The 20,108-nt window shown below is 46.4% G+C and overlaps 1 protein-coding gene across 1 annotated transcript in view; it reads left to right on the forward strand.

The window, feature by feature from the left end:
* Positions 1-20,108, forward strand: part of kdrl (kinase insert domain receptor like) — a 259,302-nt gene that overhangs the window by 120,186 nt on the left and 119,008 nt on the right. Inside the window, exons 9-11 of the mRNA XM_085999532.1 lie at positions 7,342-7,517; positions 18,391-18,547; positions 19,435-19,558. Of these exons, the coding sequence (XP_085855658.1) occupies positions 7,342-7,517; positions 18,391-18,547; positions 19,435-19,558 (457 nt within the window). The remainder of the gene's footprint in view (positions 1-7,341; positions 7,518-18,390; positions 18,548-19,434; positions 19,559-20,108) is intronic.

The raw sequence follows: 20,108 nt of genomic DNA on the forward strand, positions 1-20,108 counted from the left end.
CTGCGCCTCGCCCCAACTTCAGTACACATTTAGCGCCGGCGCAAAGTCTTAGCGCGCGTCCTGCTGCGCGTGCAGATCATGACGTCATTTACTAGTGCAACGCCCTTTGTGCGCCCCGAACCGGAACTTCACTCGCGCCGGGCCACTGTGCGCCGGGCGGCCCTAACGACTGTGAAGTGGAACGGTACACAGCCGAGGCGGGCCGCGGGGAGCGCTAATTAAAGGGCACTTACCCTGCACTATAAAGGCCAGCCATTTGGCAGCATTCACTCTTGTGCAACGGTTTTTTGGAGAGAGACCAAGGAGGAGAGCTTACTGGTTTGGACCAACACTAGGACAGGTATTTTTGGCTCAGGCCAGAGCTTAGCAATTATCTTTGCCTTCATTGAGAGCTCATTGTTTGCCAGCATATAATGGGGGCTGCATTGGGTGCCAACGCTGACTTTCAGCCTTATGCCAGAAGGACTTACAGACGCCGTGAGAGAGTGGCAGCCCTGGCTAGACGCAGAGGGGGCAACAGGCGTCGCCAACTGAGGCCTTACCCACCCAGGGTATACCGCCAGCAGTCCTCCTATCTGACCATGTCTGCCACGATGTGTGTAAGGAGGCTGCGATTCAGAAGGGAGGTGGTTGCAGACATCTGCCAGCTGCTTCAGAGAGATCTGCAGCCACAGCTGATGCGCAGGACGTCTCTGTCGGTGGCAGTGAAGGTGACGGTGGCTCTCAACTTCTATGCCACCGGCTCCTTCCAATCCGCTGCTGGGGACATCGCTAACATCTCCCAGTTCGCCGTGCATTGCTGCATCTGCCAGGTGACCGAAGCCCTTTTCAGAAGGAGACATCAATTCATCTCCTTCCCCATGACCCTGGACAAGCAGCAGCAGCGTGCAGTGGGATTTGCAAGAATAGCGGGCTTCCCCATGGTGCAGGGCGCCATTGACTGCACGCATGTGGCTTTGCAGGCACCTCTGGAGCATGCCGAGGATTACCGCAACCGGAAGGGCTACCATTCCCTCAACGTACAGCTGGTGTGTGACCACAGGCAGCGCATCCTAGCTGTCAATGCCCACTTTCCAGGCAGCAGCCACGATGCCTTTATCCTGCGACAGACAACTGTGGCTGACATGTTCCAGGCACAGCCTCCCCCAAGAGGATGGCTTATCGGGGACAAAGGCTATCCTTTGTGTACCTGGCTCATGACCCCGCTCCGCGTGCCCACGACCCCTGCTGAAGAGGCATACAACGAGAGCCATCAAGCGACTAGGAACATCATAGAACAAACAATCGGCGTCCTCAAGCAACGGTTCCGCTGTCTCGATCACTCCGGGGGAGCCCTCCAGTATTCGCAGGAGCGAGTCTCCCAATTCGTCGTCGTTTGCTGCATGCTGCACAACCTGGCTATCCGCAGGACTCAGGCACTGCCACCTCACGTTGGACCCCCACCTCAGGAGGAGGAGCAGGAGGAGCATGAGGAGGAGGAGGACGAGGAGTACCAGCCCAGGAGGGAGGCACAAGGTCCAAGGGCCGCCCGTCGGCGGCTTATTGAACGTCACTTCTAGGCCCCCTGTCAGGGAATGGCTTGTGCCAATGAAAGAACATGATTGCAGCCGCTCCGCAAGCCCTCAGCCGGTTAAGGCAACAAACACTTCAAAGATCAAACATGGACAATGTTAATAAATAAAATGCTTTATTGTACAAACTCAGGGCCCTTCCCACATGAAAACCAAAAACAGACGAAACCCCCAAAAAACACTCAAACACATTACTCGCTCCCACAACCTGGAGAGGATTAACAAAACAGTGCAACTAAAATGGCCGTCATCCTCAGCCTTCGTAAAATACAAACATCACATCCTCAGCCTTCAAAAAACAAACATCCAATTCTCGGCCTCAAAAAACAAACATCCAATTCTCGGCCTCAAAAAACAAACATCCAATTCTCGGCCTCAAAAAACAAACATCCAATTCTCGGCCTCAAAAAACAAACACAACTGGCCACACATTTGACTTTTTGGCCCGCTAGGGCGATGCCTTGGCCATCTTTGTGTGGCCCCTGCCCGCCCTGCTGCTCCTCCTCAAAGTAAGGCCATTGGCTGCTGCAAGGCTGGGGGCAGGCTCCAGAGGGGCACATGTCGTGACGGCAGATGCCCTTGGGGGTCGGCCTAGTCGAGGTCTGGCCGTCGAGCGGGCGGCTGTTGAATGCTGCAGCTGTGGCTGGCCAGCATCAGTCGCTGCAGCAGCTCCTGGCAGCTCCACTGGGGGAGTGGCAGTGGCGGCTGGAGGAATGGGGGCAAGCTGGCGGATGGCAGGCGCTCGCTGGTCGCCTGAGACACTGGCACTCGCCCGGGCCAGCACTGCAGCATGCGCACCAATCTGCCGAGGGACAGACCGCTGTGCTGCTGCAGCGCGCCGGGTGCCCTGGCGATGCCTGGCTGACACAGCGAGTGTGCAAGCAGTGAGTGCCCATGTTGACCTGTTCAGTGACCTCATCAGAGCACCCAGTGACTGCACGGCACCACTGATCAGCTGCCCACTCGCTGCCCGAGCTGCCCCGAATGCCGCCCGACTCGCTGCCTGATCTGCCCCGAATGCCGCCCGACTCGCTGCCTGCTCTGCCCCGAATTCCGCCAAACTGATGGCCTGTGAGGCCCCGACGTCGGTGACACTCCAAGAGAGGGACTCGATGGCCTCAGGCAACCGTGTCACTACCCCCATGAGCTCCGTGTGCCGGCGCTCCGAGTCCGCAGACAAGTCCTCGAGGCGTTCCATCTCCTCGGCGAAGACCATCTCCGGACTGGAGGCCGGACTCTCCCTCTGGGGAGAAGGCCGCCGAGCTGGCCGACCCTTCCTGCGTTGCTGGACGCCGCTGGGCCCAGCAATTGGACTCCCCTCCGACCCTTCCCCCCTCTGGGGAGAAGGCCGCCGAGCTGGCACCCCCCTCCCGCGTTTCTGCAGGCCGCAGGTCCCATGAGCTCCCCTCCCCTCCGACACTTCCGCGATGCTCCCCTCCAGGGAAGACGTGTCCCCTACATTGGCATGGGTTGCCACGGCTGAGGGTACCCCTGATGGGCCGCCTTCCTCTTGCTCCTCCTCCTCCTCCTCCTCTGAGGGGCTGTCACTGGCAAGTTCAGGGACCTCCTCCTCACCATCTGAAAGCAGGAAGGCACAAGAGTAGCTTTAGAGTGAGGAGAGGGCGTCAGCGAGGGATGCATGAGTGGTGGCATTCAGCGCATTGGTCGGACAGTGGCAAAGGATGTAGATCTGATGCGCAAGTGGGACGAGAGAGGTCCAAACGTTGATGTCCTTACCATTGGTGCCCAGAACAGGGTCGGCATCTCCACATGCAACGGGGCCAATCACCCGGCCACCCATGATGCGCTCCACGCGATGTTGCAGCTCGGTGAGCGGCTGGATCTGGGGTCGGCCTCCCCCGGTCGCAGTCCGGCTCTTCTTGTTATTGGCCAGCTTGGCCTGCAAGAGAAAGGACGGCCTCTAAGTACAGTGTGTCGCCCTGATCTTGTGTGCACTGCCTCCCATGGTGGAATAGCCTGGCCAGTGTGTCGCCCTGATCTTGTGTGCACTGCCTCCCATGGTAGAATAGCCTGGCCAGTGTGTCACCCTGATCTTGTGTGCACTGCCTCCCATGGTGGAATAGCCTGGCCAGTGTGTCGCCCTGATCTTGTGTGCACTGCCTCCCATGGTGGAATAGCTTGGCCAGTGTGTTAAGTGCAGAATGTGCAATTGATGTTCATGCCTGTCCCATAGCTGCTGGATGAGGGCTGGCCATTAGGGCTTTCAGGTCCCTTTGCCCATAATGTGAGGTGCACATGCAAGGATGAGGAGGTCACTGGAAAGGGTACTCACCCTGACAATCCGCGTGAGGTCATTAAACTTTTTGCGGCATTGGACACCGGTCCTGGGGACCTCGCTGTTGGCTGACACCTTGCTGGCGACATGCCTCCAGGCTCTCCGGTAGGCGCGGACCGGCGCCTTCCTGCCATTGTCCGGGTGCAAAATATGGCGCCTCTTCTCCACACCACCAACCAGCACACTCAGATCACGCTCTGAGAAGCACTGCGCTCGTTCACGGGCCCTCTGCATGGCTTCAGGTGCTATTTGGGTCCAGCAGCAGTGTTCAGGCCTAGCTGGAGGGCTCCACTATCCAGGGCGTGGCAGCAGACAAAGTCGACCCTTCCCCCTTAAGAGCTGTTCGGCGCCAGGGTGTCTGCTGTCAATCACGAGATGGCCGCACCTGCGCTGCGCCCGGCCTGGGCGCTCTCGCTCAGCACCTCCGGCTTAGCGCCTAAAGAGAGGCGTCCAACACCAGTTTTAGCGCTCGAGCAAACTCTTAGGGCGAAGCTAATGAATATCGGAGAAGTGGCCTCGAATTGGCGGCGGGCGCAAACTTTAGCGGCCGCCCGACTTTACCGCCCCAAAAGTGGCTACAATGAATTTCTAGGCCGATATGTACTGAATGGTAATAAACTACTTTTTCAATATACCTTTTTCCTCTAATTTTCTCACCTATGGACAAACAATCACTCTTCCCAAGAGACATTGTTAAGCAGAGCAGATGGTACAGTCTTGTCGCACAGGCATCTTATCAGAGTAGTTTTGTGATTGGCAAACGGTACGTGCAATTTAAATTGTGCTTTCTGTCAGTATTGCCATCACCGCCTCTCCCATATACAATGAACCATTAACATGTAGCTCCCCATCTAGTGTGCTGAGGCTGAGAACTGTTGAAACTCACTCAACTGAAGCAGCCTGAAACTGTAAACCAGGAAAACCTGATTGAGAGTCAAGCAACCCTGCTACTGAAACTACCATGCCACTTCATAGCCTTTCTGTCAAGTAGTCTGTTACAATGGAAGCAGTGATTGCATCTTTTTTTTCCAATTTTCTTCCACTCCTCTCCTAGAGGTGTTGACTCATGATGAGGTCTGTTTCTACAGGTGTCCAGAGCCCTCTGGCAAGTCACATTTCTTTGTATGTGGGCCTTGACAGTGATTGTTGGCAGGCTATTCAACTGTGGAAAGCACTACAGCTGAGCCCAATCATGGCATCACTTAACATCAACACACAGGCGCATTCCATCGGTGATCACTGGCTACCAATCAGGAATGGGAATCTTGGCTAATTTTTCCACTCCCTTTGACAGTTAAGGAAGCAGGCCCCAAAACTCCTAGGGCCCAAGAGGGCAGAAAGGGTTATTTCCACCCAAACGGACTGAGAATTTGAAGGGCAACCTGCTTAAATCAGGATTCTGTCTCATTTGTAACGTTCCTTTAAAATCTGCCCTTGCCCCTGCCGCACATCAGGAAATTCTTCCCATTCTACCCTTAGAAGGACTCAGCAGTTTTAATGGCAGCTGAGAGCTGGTGTGCAGCTCACTGAGACCCAGAAAAAGGCTTCAGCTGCTCCAACAATGGAGAAGAATCAATTTGCGGGGTCCATTACCTTTGAAATTCCCCCAAGTCGCTCCCTTAGAAGCAAAACTTCCACTTACATTATTCGTTTTGTCAGCCATTCCCCGGCGTTAGTGTCCTACTGTCAGATTGTTTTTTGTGCCACTCTGCCATCCACCAGCCAATTGGGGTGGGCATCACTGAAGCACCTTGGCAGGCGCAAAGCACCCACTCTGGTCATGAAAATAACCAACCTCTCAAGTATGGGATGGTGTCTGTGGTGTCACCGTCAGCCAGATGGGGGTTCCGCTCTGCCGCACATACACTGCTGGAGCAGTCCCCATCCAATGTAAGGACTGCAGTGTTTTTAGAACATTTTAAACATAAAGGCAGGCACTGTTTTGTATGAGATAACATGAAAATATAAAAAGGACATCTGCTACAGCATGATTTCTCTACCTCTAGGTAGTGTAATTTTGCAAGCAAGAGGTTATTGCTGTTGCAAAGAATGGTTATGCCCACAACCACCCTAGATCAATGAGACTAGCACTTTAACTAAAGCCTGCATAAGGAAATTGCCATTTGAAGTCAGTTTCCTGACTATAAGAAGGCTCCTGAGTCTAAGCACAATAGCTTTGAAAACCAAAAATAAAACAGTACCAGTTAATAAAACAAAAAAAAGAGTCATACTTGAGAAGTTCCTTTGAGGAATTATTTAGTATTCGGAGTTGTCATAACTCAGTGTAGCCTCTCCTGCCGTTTATGTACTAAAACAAGATTAATTCCAAGAATTTTCATGAAATATTTAATTTATTTTCCAGACAATGAATTGTAAGAAAAACAAAGTCAAGTGCCAGTATAAAATACTTCTTAAAGTTGTGTGAGCAGTGGTGATTAATTCACCCTGGAGGGGGAAGCAGTTTTGTGGGCGGGGCCTGCTTCTAACGCAATGTTTTTAAAACTAGTGCAAAAGATGGCGGAAATTTGATTTGCTTTGCACCGAATGCAATTTGTGCTTAAAGTTCCTCAATTTTTTTGCGCCGGTTACGCCGATTGTGGGCGAATTGTGCCGAAAGAATCAGCGCAGCCGAGTGGAAACTCCAGGCCATAATCTAGGCTCACAGGAACAGGAACTGTGGTCCTAATAGTTCACCCAGCATTGGACTGGCAGAGAGCAAATCACTCAGCACAAGCCAGGATTTGAACCTAGGCTCTTGTTGGTTCGTACGGCTGAATGATTTACAGCATGTTCTTTTGATAACCTTTAGTGAGAATTGCCCGAATGTGGGTTGATGTGCATGACGGGTGGGGAAAAAGTAGTATTAAGACTTTAACTGCAGCCAGCACTCTACAGCTAATGAATTACCCCTGTACCAGTAGCTTTTGTTTCACTTGAAGGTGAAAATGAAGAAAGGAAAGTAATGCCATGGTGCCTTATCATACATTTTAGAATCACCTCAAAACATTTCATTACACAATTAATTATTTTGAAGTGCAGTGGCTGCTATCAGTAGAAAACTGCACCAGCCATGTCGTGCACAAGAGAATCCCACAAATACCAATGTGATGAATACTCAGTTCATCTGTTTCTGGTGACGAAGAATGTTGATCAGGACTTTGAGAGAACTCTCAGGTTGTTCTTCAAATAGGGCTGTTGGATCGTTACCATTCACATGACCCATCAGAAAACCATCAGTGTAACATCTCATCTGAAGGATGGCATTGATTGACAATGCAGCACTCCCTCAGTATTGCACTGGATTGTCAGCATAGATCAGGTTCTGGGACATGAACTTCTGATTCAGAAGTGTGAATGCTACCAACTGAGCCAATTAAGTAGATTACATTGAAAGAGTAAACATTAAAAATTAAATGTTGCAATTGGGATAAAATACACCAAGATGTTCATCTAATCTGTAGTTTTGTGTAACAGGTACAAAAATGGAAAACTCATTACACAGAATCAGACTTGTTATCTCCAAGACCGATATGCATTGAAAATAATGGATGTATCAGAAAAAAATGAAGGGAATTACACTATTTCACTGACCAACAAGCTGCACAATCTACAGAAGAACCTCACCATCACACTAAGAGTCCATACAAATGGTAAGCCCATTACAATCCATTCATGCCTAACAGCGCATGAACTAAGATAGTAAGTTGCATATGCCACAAATCTGAAATAAAAACAGAAAAAGCTTGAAAAACACATGTTGGTCAGTGTCTGAAAGGAATAAAGACAGGCTAATGTTCTGAGTGCATAGCCTTCATCAGAACTTTGCATCTAACTACTGTATCTAACTACACCCAAAGCATTAGCCTGACCTTTTTTCTTTTTTTCAGACGCTGATGGATCTGCTATGTATTTCCAACATTTCTGTTTTGATTTCAGCATACATAATGATCTGGGTCAGCTGGAAGAGCCTCAGGGGGAGTGAATGTAATGCAGAAAAAATCACCCAAGCTATTTTGATTTCATTAGAAGTAGCAAGCATTCCTTTGGGGGGTCAGATACATTTTTCCAAAAAATTCAGAGTATGCAATGCAGTTTTTTTTTGTACAGCAGCGTTCCCTTGTAGCTTGTAAATGATTTATTGTTTGCACATTGTGTTATGTTTAGTTTTTCTTTGCTTTCTTGTCAAAGTAGTTTTCTTGAAGAACAAAAAGCGAAGCCAGACACAGTGAAAAACAACAGCTTTGCAGCAAAGGAACGTTGATAATAATTATAAGCAGTACTTGAACCAGTGAAATTTCTTTTGAAGTAAGCTTGATATAAAGCTCCATGGCCACAAGAGCGATTGTCTGTCAAGGGAATTTTAAAAAACATGAGGTGATAGCTTGCGAAAAGCACCATATTTTTTCTTTCTTATTGGTGAGTGGTGGGAGTCTGGACAGGCAGATCTGATTGCTCCCAGGTTTTATGCCCTTGTTCTGAAAGTATTGATAAGAAGTTGAAGCAGGGTGTGTAATTTACAACTGGAAGTCGGGCATTAAGCTGTATATTTCACTTGGCAGCAAAGAGCAGCGGTGGTCAGGAAGAAATTGATAGTGTGGAGCTATAAGAGAATTACATATATTTAAAAGGAGGAGCCAGAATCCCTTGCCAGACATGTTGTAACAATTCAATCATTGAAGGCTCCTGTGATGGCTCATGCTGGTAATTGCACTGGCGAGTGTGAGACTGCTCCTACAGACAGAAAGTCAAAGGTTCAATGCCTGGTCGATACTCAGTTAGTAATAATGGCATCACCATCCAGTAATGTATGGTACTTGAAAGTGTGTATTTGTGGGCAGCAGGTGAGATCAGGATTGGGCTTGGCTATGAGGTGAAATATCCTGCTGATATTCACACGTGAATTCGGGATTCGGGAGTGCAGACATCTATGAACATATTCTCCAGCAAGAGTTAGTGCCTATGGGAAAGGCTGAGAAAAATGTGACAGGAGTTCAAGAAACAATTGTGTGCAGTATTTCTGTTAAAATAGTACTCACAAATTAGTTACTGGAGTAGAATTTTATTTCACTGCCTGGTAATCTAGCGATCGGATCACCAGCCCTTTATAGAACCCGTTGTGTCCGATGATGTGTGGGAGTTAAATTATCATTAATAGCCCAGTGATGCTTCAGCATCAGTTGTGTGTGTTAATTTAAGGGGTCGGCCATTTAGGACTGAGATGAGGAGAAATTTCTTCACTCAGAGGGTGGTGAATCTTTGGAATTCTCTACCCCAGAGGGCTGTGGAGGCTCAGTCGTTCCGTATTTTCAAGACAGAGATCAATAGATTTTTGGATATTAAGGGAATCAAGGGATATGGGGATAGTTCAGGAAAGTGGAATTGAGGTAGAAGATCAGCCATGATCTTATTGAATGGCGGTGCAGGCTCGAAGGGCCAAATGGCCTACTCCTGCTCCTATTTCTTATGTTCTTAATTCAACTTACTCACACTGTTGAGTTCAATAGCCCTTTCAAGCACTTACAGCTTAAACAAAAATACTTCCACCCAAAAGAAAAAAGGTGTTACAATTAAATATAATTATTTATCACTGTTTTATTTAGATTCAGCAGGCTATATCCTACATTAGCTCATTCTTGGGCAGGAATTCAAAACTCCTTACCTCCTTCAGTCTTTTCTTACCTCTGCCAAGAGTTAGGCTTGGCTCAGTGGGTAGCACTCTCCACTCTGAGTTGGAAGGTGGGTTCAAGCCCTCCTCCAGAGTCTTGAACACAAAATTTAACTTGAGGGAGTGTTACACTATTGGAGGTGCCATCTTTTGGATGAGATTGTTCACTGGCTGTAAAGTGCTTTATGATGTCCTGAGGACCTGAAAGGCACTATATAAATGCAAACTCTTTCTTTATCTATATGATTTGAAAACCTAAGCTTGATATCACCTAACTACTACTTTCATGATATTTTCTTCCTAACCTTCACCAGGTTAGTGGTGTGCTGCTCTGTGGTCCTTGACCTTTTACCTTTCTTTCTCCATCTTAAAAGAACCATCTTCACGTGAAAGCTTTTAGTAAATCTGTCCTTTTCATTTATTTGCATATGTCTCAACTACATAAATCTTGTAACAACAATTCTGTTACATGTCTGTAATATGATCATGAAGAAAATGATACACAGCTCATCTGTTTTCTTCCTAACAAATTAACAAGATTGTCTAGTTATTTTTTAATGAAAGATTTTGATCATGAAATTTGCTCTTTAAAAATCTCAGATGATTGGACTGTATTAATATACAGAGCTGCAAAATAAATAATGTACCGTGCATATTATACAGAACTGCAGAACATATAAGAACATAAGAAGTAGGAGCAGGAGTAGGCCATTTGGCTCATCGAGCCTGCTCTGCCATTCAATAAGATCATGGCTGATCTTTTACCTCATCTCCACTTATGGCTTGCGTTGTATGTTATACAGAATCAGACAATATATACCACTGTATATTATACAAAATTACACAACATATATTGTACACTGTATATTGCACAATATTACACATGCACCGCACTCTGTATATATTACAGAATCACACAGCATATACTGTACACTGCATATTATACAGAATTACAAAACATACACTGTATGTTAAATAGAATTATGCAATATAAACCCATCGTTGTATATTGTACTTTTACATAACACATATCAAGCATTATATTATGCTGAGTTTTCCTCCAATAGTTAATTCTCAGCACTGATTTAGTTCAAAGTGGATATTCTTTGCTTCGCTCCCTTATTTGGAGAGGCTACTGGGCTGTTGGCCCCAGATGATGATGCCGGTGGGGTTTCAGCTGTTTCTAACTGATATAAAGTACATACAAACCTAGGAATGTTAATATAGGAGGTTTCTCATTTGGTGATTTCATTAAACAAGCAATCACATACTAACAGAGATCCCTTTGGCTTGGTTCACCCTGGTATACCAGCTCCAACAAATATATATTTTATTGTGAGTTGATGAAACAAATAACTGAGTCCCTTGGAGGCCTCACAGTGTAGTACTTCCAACTGAAAATGTGTACCATTAGCGTTCCCTTCTTATAGTACTTATCACAGACACTGTAAAGTTCTAACAAAGAGTCTATATCTGTATCATTAGGCCATCTTATCTTTTCTCAAGGGCTGGTGGATCTGCAGTGTCATTTCAGTATTTTTGATTTTCATTTCAGTTTCCAGTATTTGCAGTTTCATCTTCTTACCTCTATCTTACCGCTGATATTATTACCGCCAAAAATACAGGTGCCGAAACTTCTTGGGGGTTCTGATGGTCTTCCACTATCTTTAGAAGTTTCCACTTTGTCTTGTAAGCAGCAGCACATCCAACTGTCTCTTACAAGGCAAATGACGACAGGGGAATGGAGCCTGGGGTAGGCATTCCTTACGTCTGGAGATCCTGATCCAGTGGCTCATTCGGGACCTGGCATATGGGAATAGGAACCAACACATTCATTACAGCTCTCACACAGCACAATTCCAGCTCACTTGTAGGAATGCCCTTTCAATGCTAACGGTCAGTAGTCCACATTTGACATAATAGCAAAGCCACACTGCATAATTTCTCTTATGAGGATCTCATGCTCATAGTTGGAACACAAAGAGGATCATTTTAACCCCCAAGAACAGGTGAATAGGGTACGGGTGAGAAGTAAACAATTTTTCAATCTCAAACCCGACTGCAACCTGCCCACTTCTGGTTTTATCGGAGGCGGGTCGGTGGGTAAAATCTTTTAAGGACACTGCGTGCCTCCATTTTAACAGGCTTTTTATTTTTAATCCATGGAGGGCGGATTTCCCGGGCCCCAGGAATTCCAGCAGGTTAAAGGAGGCGGGAAGGGCTGGATCCATGAGGTAAGTGCATTTACAGCACTGGATCCATGAGGTAAGTGCATTTACAGCACTACTTGTGGGCCAGGAGGAGCAGGACTGTTTCCCCCTGGCCCTACAAGCTTACCTGCTTCCCTCCTCGCGGTCAGCTGCCCCCCGCCCCAACCTACGATTTCCAACTCCACCCCCCCATCTCACCAACCCCCCAATCTCCACCCCAACCCCCGCCCCAGCGATCTCCAACTCCCCCGATCTCCCGCTACCCCCGCGAGCTCCCCCTACCCCTCTAATCTCCCCCTGCACCCCTGCGATCTCCATCTCCCCCCTGCTCTCCCCCCAATGATCTCCGATTAACCCCTCCGATCTCCCCCCACCTCCACGCTCTCCCCCAGCCATGATTCACCCCTGACCTCCACGCTTTCCTCCCTGATCACAATCTCCCCCTACCCGCAGTCACCCCCTCCCCGCGATTTCCCCCACCGCACAATCTCTCCCTCCCTCCTCTCTACGCCCCAGCTGCGGCCTTGTGCCACAGGCTTTCCCGCCCGACAGGGAGGTAGCCTGTCAATCAGGCTGGTTGCTGGGCAGGAAACCTGGTGAAAAAAATTGAAATAGGTCCTGCTATTAATTTCAGTGGGACGTTCGGGAAACTCTTCCGGGTTTCCCGTCCGGTACTCATCTTCCCGCTCCGCCCCCACCTCCCTGTAAATATCAGGGCCAAAGTAATTACACACATCCAGTGAGTGTATTTATGAGTGGTCAAGTTTCTCATCAGCCAGCAACAATTTTATTAAAGCCCTTGAAATTTTGAAAAATTTGTGAAAAATTTAAACAGAAGAATCAGATTTGAAGTTTAGAATTAGAAGGCCTGAGACTTGGAGGTATATTAACAAGAGGGACTGAAAGTCCCAGCATAGATCTAGATTGATAGGCAAAATTGATATGCCTCAAGGATGTTACTTTAGTATTGCACTGCTGATTTCCTTTATGTACAATAAACATATTTTTGATGTAGAGTTGTATGAATGGAGAACAGATGGTATAGAATAAATACTTCAATATAAAATGCACACAATTGTGAATTAGTACTGTAAAAAAAAACTTGCCAACAACTAATATGCCCTCAGATCCATAAATTGGCATAATTGAATCAATAATACCCATTGCCTTATGTACTGTAACATGACACGTCTTTGGATAGCATTGGAAATCCTCCACATCAGACAAATAAACCACCTTGCAAACGGTAAGAGAACCAGTGCAAAAAGGGAATCACCGTTTATGGATCTTACACATGATAAAAGACACCAGAGTTGGTGCAAAATATGAATCCAGTCTCTGGGAGCAGGGTTGGAGCTTTACATCCTCTTTATGTTAAAGAGCTATTTGAAGCAGAAGTGCGTCTGTAATCCTTCTGAGTGCCAGTGCTATCGAAACTGTCTTGGTTATGCTGCAGGGCAGATTCCACAGCACCAGAGCAACAAACAAGCAATTGCACATCTGACCGCTTGCATGAGAATTGCCCTTCGAAGGATGCGATTCGTGACATTGTTTCTCACCACAAAACCATCCACACACTGGAATTCCTGTTCGTGCTCCTTGGTGTAAGAGGAACTGCTCCATAAGCTGCGAGGAACTGTTTCAGTAGTCACAGAGGTCCTGAAAATATGCCAGGAGGGGATTACATTGGAACTCTTGATGCTTTTGTTCGATATTCCTATCTTAGCAGGTTGAAATAAGCGGTTAAAATAGAGGAGAAAGGAGCTTCAAATGCATTAAGGGTTCCTATGTTGGTACTGCACAGCATAATTTCAGGACCAAAGATCTTTTGCAGTCTCTCATTACTAAACGTAGAGGGGAGGGGAATAAATGGAAAAGTTTATCTAAATCTTGCAGAATTATGTTGTAGATTTTTTTGGTAGAAATTGTGCTGTGCGATATTAGCATATGAATACTTAACACATTCATATGAAATGATTTTCCCCACTACTTTAATCAGTTTGCAACACCTCCATTTCATAGAAACACATTTAGCGTTAATGATATTGCACAACATATTGCAAAATCCCACTGAGAGTGACTATAAGATTGTTTTTAGATGGTTTCCAAAGGGAGTGTTTTGACTAATTATTGCACCTCACCTCTTTGCAGTCAGACTATTCCAATCCGACTTTGAGTCAGGGTCAGAGTGCCATGAGTACAAAGTTCACTAACTTCAGTTTGGGCCAAAACAAATAAAAATAGTATTTAATAATGAAATGCAGACAAGAGAGAGAAAATATGCAGAAAAACACATGGAGATGATTGTTGAGTAGCTTTACATTGGGTACACATGTGGAAACCACTCCATTTGTGACTATTTGATTGTTTTTCATTGCATTTTTTAGTCACTGGCATGTACATAAACATCTAAAATGATGGCCAGAAGAATGGGTCACGTCAAACCCTTTAATATGGAATTTCCTTAAAGATACGCTGCACGTTCATTTATTTCCTTTATCACACTGAAAACACAGTGAAGAAAAGCAGGTATAAACGGCAGTTTAACACAGGCACAAGATGTTCTACACAGGCACAAGTGCACGTACAAGTAATAGGCTCAAATCTCTTTTTATATATGTAAAGATTGTTTGCAGCTGCACTTTGTTTATAACATAGATTCTGTAGTCTACTTGTGCTAAACAGTCCCTTCAAGAAAGTGCATGTGTCCTCCAAAACAGACCAGCCAATGAGAGGTGAGACCATCCAAACAGCAATCATTTGCGAGAGACTAAATTTGCCCCATCTGGTGCACAGACAGCAAACACTTCTTGTAAGGTTCCTGTTTAACTACAAAAAACCATGAACCAAAAAATATAGAGGGGTGAATTTCCACAGGGGTTCTCCTGCTCATCTGCCAGAACAGCCACAGAAATCCTGGATAAACAGCATAACCAAAGGTATGGCTGGTGAGTGGGGGAACCGCCATAGAAATTCTCCCCTATGGTAACAATGGGGGCAGATTTTGTCTCGTTTCTGGCCAGATTTCAGTTCCGCTGGATTCTCGCTCAGTTACAGCCATGCTCAATATTCGATAGTTAAGGTCGGCTGTCTAAAGTTCCCGCTGAAAACCGATGTAAGTTTTATTAACATATTAAAAGGTGGATGTGGAATGGCTGTGTGCCATATTTCAGCCTCAGGCCTATGCTGGAGACTGAGGCCGTGATTCTGCCGGCGCTCAGAGAGGCGGGTCAGAGGTTAAAGTCCGATTGATTGATGGCGGGTCCCAAACCCGCCATCAACCCGCCTCCAAACAGCCTTCACAAATGTCGGGTCCCCGATTTGCGAATGGACCCGACACCTAGCGACGGGAAACGGATTAAAGGCAATTACCGGCCTATTAACAGGTACTTGTCAATAGTGTTTAGCCTGTTTTTCGATTTTCCCGCATCTGGGTCGGGTTTCACGACGTCCGGACACCACGCCAGGTAAGTGTGGCATGTTGTGAGTCTGGTGTAATGTTTGTGAAAAGATGACAGCTGCAGAAGTGGCGTGAAGGGTGCAATGTTGCACTTGGTGAGTTTCAGAGCAAAGAAAATGTTGGGAAATGCATTTTTAAAACATACAGATTTCTTTAGCTTACAAGTTTTTAAATCCAACTATGGGCTCGATTTTTCAAGCCCCGAGGTGGCGGACATGGAGGCGGGACAGCACGTAAAATCGGAGAAATTGGGGCGGGTGGCAAACCTGCTCCCATCCCGCCTCTGTGCCCTTTTGCCAGGAGGCGGGAAGATGTGTAGCTTCGGGTCCCGTCTCCTGGAGGCAGGAAAGGCTTTTAATCCTTTTAACTGCCTGTTAACAGGTAGTTAACAGGCAGAAAAAGGGATTAGTGCCATTTTACCTTCACAGGTGAAGGCTTCCCGACTTGGAGAACCCCGCCGGGTTGGAGGAGACGTGGAGGAGGTCTGTGGCGGTCAGAGGCACCTGGAAGTAAGGTGTAGAGGTGAGTGATGGGTGCAAGTGTGGAGTGGTAAGTATGCAAGGTGAGTGATAAGTTTAAAAAAGTGTTCACTTACCTTTTTTTTACTTCTGTAGCCTTTAGCCGTGCTGGATCGGGAGAACGGACATCCAACTTGTCAATTTCAGGTAATGGCTGATGGACCCTCTGATCCATCAGACATCTGAAATTTACTTTTTTACAATGTTTTTTCAGTCCTCACCACAAAAACGAATCAAACTCAAGAGAATGTCAGTGATTGACAGCTTCACAGAGCAGTCAAATGCTGTCATTTCTTCTTTCAAGAAGTCTTGACAAGATAGCACGTCTGACGTTGATGTGATCTGTCAGTGACTTCTTCCCTAATTGGCTTGTTGAGCCTGCTGGGCGGGCTTAACAAGCTCAATCAGGGAAAAATCCCTCTGGTTGGTCAGGCGAGGATGGAGGTGGGACATTGACGTGACAAGCAGCAGTCCCACCTCCAAGTCACCTCCTTTGACAAAATCCAGCCCTATATGTCCAGTGCCACCTCATTGGGACAACCTCTCTCACCAATGACAGATCGCTTCTGTCATCTCACCTGCAGCTGCCATCTATTCCAGCATATGGAGGGAGTCATTGGAGAGCCTGGGTGCAAGAGTTCATCTTTGTGCAGTGATTGTCAGTGTTTTCAGCACCTCAATGCTGTCAAACACTGAGAAATCAACTGTCAAAATAAAATTGTGCGTGGTCCCTTTAAGGAAACTGGCAGATGACGCATCATCAAATTACATCATCAGACCCGCTTCCTGTTAATTGGCCGGTAAGCCCGCAGGGCAGCTTAACAAGATCAGTCAAGGGAAAATCACGTCTGTGGAGCGGAGGCAGCGGGGGGCGGGACCGGAACCCGGAAACCAGCTGACCCGCACCCATCCAGACACCGAACGCAAAATTACGGCCTGAGTCTCCAACACACCAGTGAAATGTTCTGGGGGACTATCCCTTGGGCAGGAGTGGGCCTTTGGTGTAGCGGTAGCATCCCCGCCACTGGGCCAGAAGGTGTAGGGTTTCGAACCCCGCTCCAGATAGTCCCGGCAAGTGGAGTCAGAGCTCCGGCTCTAAATTCTGGGTTGACATCCAGCGGGGGTACTTGCGTCCGTGGGTGTGGGTGGCCCCCCCCCCCCTCATATGGGTTGTGGGAGCCCGTAAAACCCTCCCTAATGGCTGGTATGTAGATGGTTACGGTCACGGAAGGAGCTTTAACGCGGCCAGAAATCCTTCCATCACTTCATACAGTTCCCCAAAGGGAACAATGTGAAGACACGTACGACGACGATCCCTTGGGCAGGAGGGCATTTAAAAGGCCCACACACGCTGAAGGAAAGTATATTATGTCTTCCTGTAGATCTTTGTTTTTTTTTCTCAGCTGTCATTTGTCTACAGACTGATGCCTGCATCTATGGGTTCCTTTCCCTTCATCCTGGCCTACCATCTCTTAATCCCGTGCTTCTCCAACCTTGGCAAAGGTTTCCCGATGAGTTGAAATGCCTTTTAATTCTCTCCAGAACCTTTCTAAATCTTTGTCCCCCTCCTTGTGATGCTCTGCTTTAATTCACCCCACCCCTTTACATTTAATTTACATGTAATTTGCATCCCCATTTCTTGGTAGACGCATAAATGTCACTCGACCACTTGGCAGAAGCTACATGTCTTTTAGCGATGTGTCTACCATGGGTGGGGTTGCACATCCCCATAGAGGAAGGAATGCATCTCCATGCAGCTAGTAGCAGGGTTTGTGAGTCTCCTTGTAGTGGGCCTAGTGAGCACTGAGGTGGGTCGTCCAAGATAGTGAGACTGTTCGTGTTCCTAGTGATCTCCCAGGCTGCTTTCGAGTATGGCTGGAAGCAGGAACATGATCATAATATGTACCCTTAATTGTATAAAGGCTTCATAGAAAATATGTGAATGTGCACCCATATTTATAATAGCTTCATAGAATATATGTGAATCAGGAAGCTGCCTATCAGTGTTCGATCAGCGCACTAATATTATTCTAATGAGCCCGATCACAAAAATAGTTCAGGCCTCCACCGAGCTTTATTGAGATCGCCCGCCCGATGAACACCAAAAATAAAAATCTGCTCCAATGTACCCGAATAATTGTTGCCGTGTGTTCAAACTGGCCATCAATCACTGCAAAAACACCGCGCATTTATTGTTTCGGTTCTGTCGTACACCAACTCACAAGGAAGGTGCCACAAAGCACTGAAATGACTTATTTCCAGAACTAATCCCATACACAAGAATCTATTGCATCAAATCAGAGCAATAAGGGTCTGTTTGTGTATAGCACCATTGGAAAATTTGAACATTGATCAGCTCTTTTTTGTACTGAATCAAATCATGAAGCTAAGAAATCACAGCAGCTCCACTGAATGAAGTTGTATTGGGGGCTGAGATGTCATGTCTACTCTGGTTACCAGCAGCTAGTTTGGAGGGACTGACAATCACATTGGAAAGTAGTCCAGTCCCGGCAATTTCAATAATTACGCTGTTAATGGAATTGAATTACAGTTATTTCCACAGTTCCCTGAACACGTTTGTAATATAAATCATGATAATGCTGCCAAGTAAGGTGTTTCTTTTTTCTACTAGAGTATTACAATCTCTCTCTCTACCATTTTACCTTTCAGTAAAACCACAGATCTATGAAAAAGAAGTGGGATTCCCAGAGGAAAAGGTTTATCAGCTTGGGAAGAAACACCATCTGACCTGTACTGTTTATGGAACTCCGATTCCCAAGATTCACTGGGAATGGCAGCCCTGCATCATCAGGATGTCCTATGCAACGTAAGACTTATTGCCTCTTCTTTTCCCATAACAAATGCTGGCTTATGGCAATAAATATGGCTTAGGGTACAAAGGGGGAAGGTGGAATCAGTAACTGGATAGCAATTAATCTGACAGACCTACTCAGGAACTAGCAAACATATTTCTGTATATGCATCACAAGATTTATATAAATATCATTGTGCTTCCGATCTCTTTGTTCTTGTCCAAGAGTTTATACTTAAACTGGGTCAAAGGAAAAGATTCTTATTTTCTGGTCAACAGTTTATACAGCATACAGGTCTTCCCTCCTGACTTTTAATCTCTAATCCTTCAATGCTATCATATTTCTCATAGAGCTTCATTGTAGTCAATCGACTTTATTTAGTTTACATGATAGATGTGTCAAGGGGCAGTGGGAGGCCTTATTCTGAAGGTGACATTAGAGAGAAGAGTGTGATAGCAGTGGCCTTCACCTATGTGGGCCTTGAGAGCATTCTTATCTTGGCCTAACAGAAGGTGAAGCTGCTTTCCTGTGTGAAATGACGCATGATTTGCTTTCCTGTTGTTGTCTGGCTTCCTCCCTCATGGAAAGCCATTCCCAGTAACCCAATTGTTCTATTCTCCCCAACTGTAGTGTGGCTGATTTCCTCTAGGTTTCAGACTTGTATTGCCTGCCTAATCTCTCACTGGCATCTAGTCCAACAGCCTGTAATCAAACATGGAATGTTTTTTGTTTCTTTGAGCATCCATCTGCACATATATTCCTTTGATTATAATTGACAAGTGAATTTTCTCACAACACTGTGGGCATTTTCTCTCAAAATGTTATAAATCAATTGCAGCTGCTTTCTTCCTTAGAAGCCATCCAGGTCTGTTTGTAACCATTTCTTATCATCTGTTGACAGGTGTGAAACAAACAATGACGTGAAAATTAACATTTCAGAAAATAAGACATTCCTTCACACAAACCTAGGCAACAGACTCGAGACTATCATTCACAAAGTGAAACTACATCAGAATAAAAACAACGTATGTATGTGATCTATCTGTATTTGGTGCAGTCGCACTACAGGGTTAAGGCTGTTGCCAAAATCTGCACACAACAAAAACCTGAGGATGTTACAGCGCAGAACATGTAACATAGAATGTTATGGTACTGAACTAAGAACCCAGAGACTGTGGGGATCATTTTCACTGTGGGCGCGGGTGGAAAAACTGGCAATTGCGGATCGACCGCCTATTATACACCCTGCCCGCATTTCCTTTCCATTTGCAGACTACGGGAAGGAAAAGCAGGTGGTGGGTACACCGGGCAGCTGATCCACACCCACCAGTTTTCCGCCCGTGGCCAAAATGAAAATTACCCCCCGCCCCCACTCCCCGCCCCCCCCCCCCCCCCCCCCCCCACCTTGTGAGTTTAAATCCCACCATGACAAGTTGTCAAATTGAATTCAAAAAATCTGATAACTTGTGGGCTGGCACAGAAAAGAATAAGCATGAAAGCTGCCAGATTGTTGTAAAAACCCAACTGGTTTACCATTGTCCTTCAGGGAAAGGAACCTGCCACCCCTACCGAGTC

Source organism: Somniosus microcephalus, chromosome 1, assembly GCF_052327205.1.
Source record: "Somniosus microcephalus isolate GS21.2 chromosome 1, FLI_Smic_1.0, whole genome shotgun sequence".
NCBI lineage: Eukaryota > Metazoa > Chordata > Chondrichthyes > Squaliformes > Somniosidae > Somniosus > Somniosus microcephalus.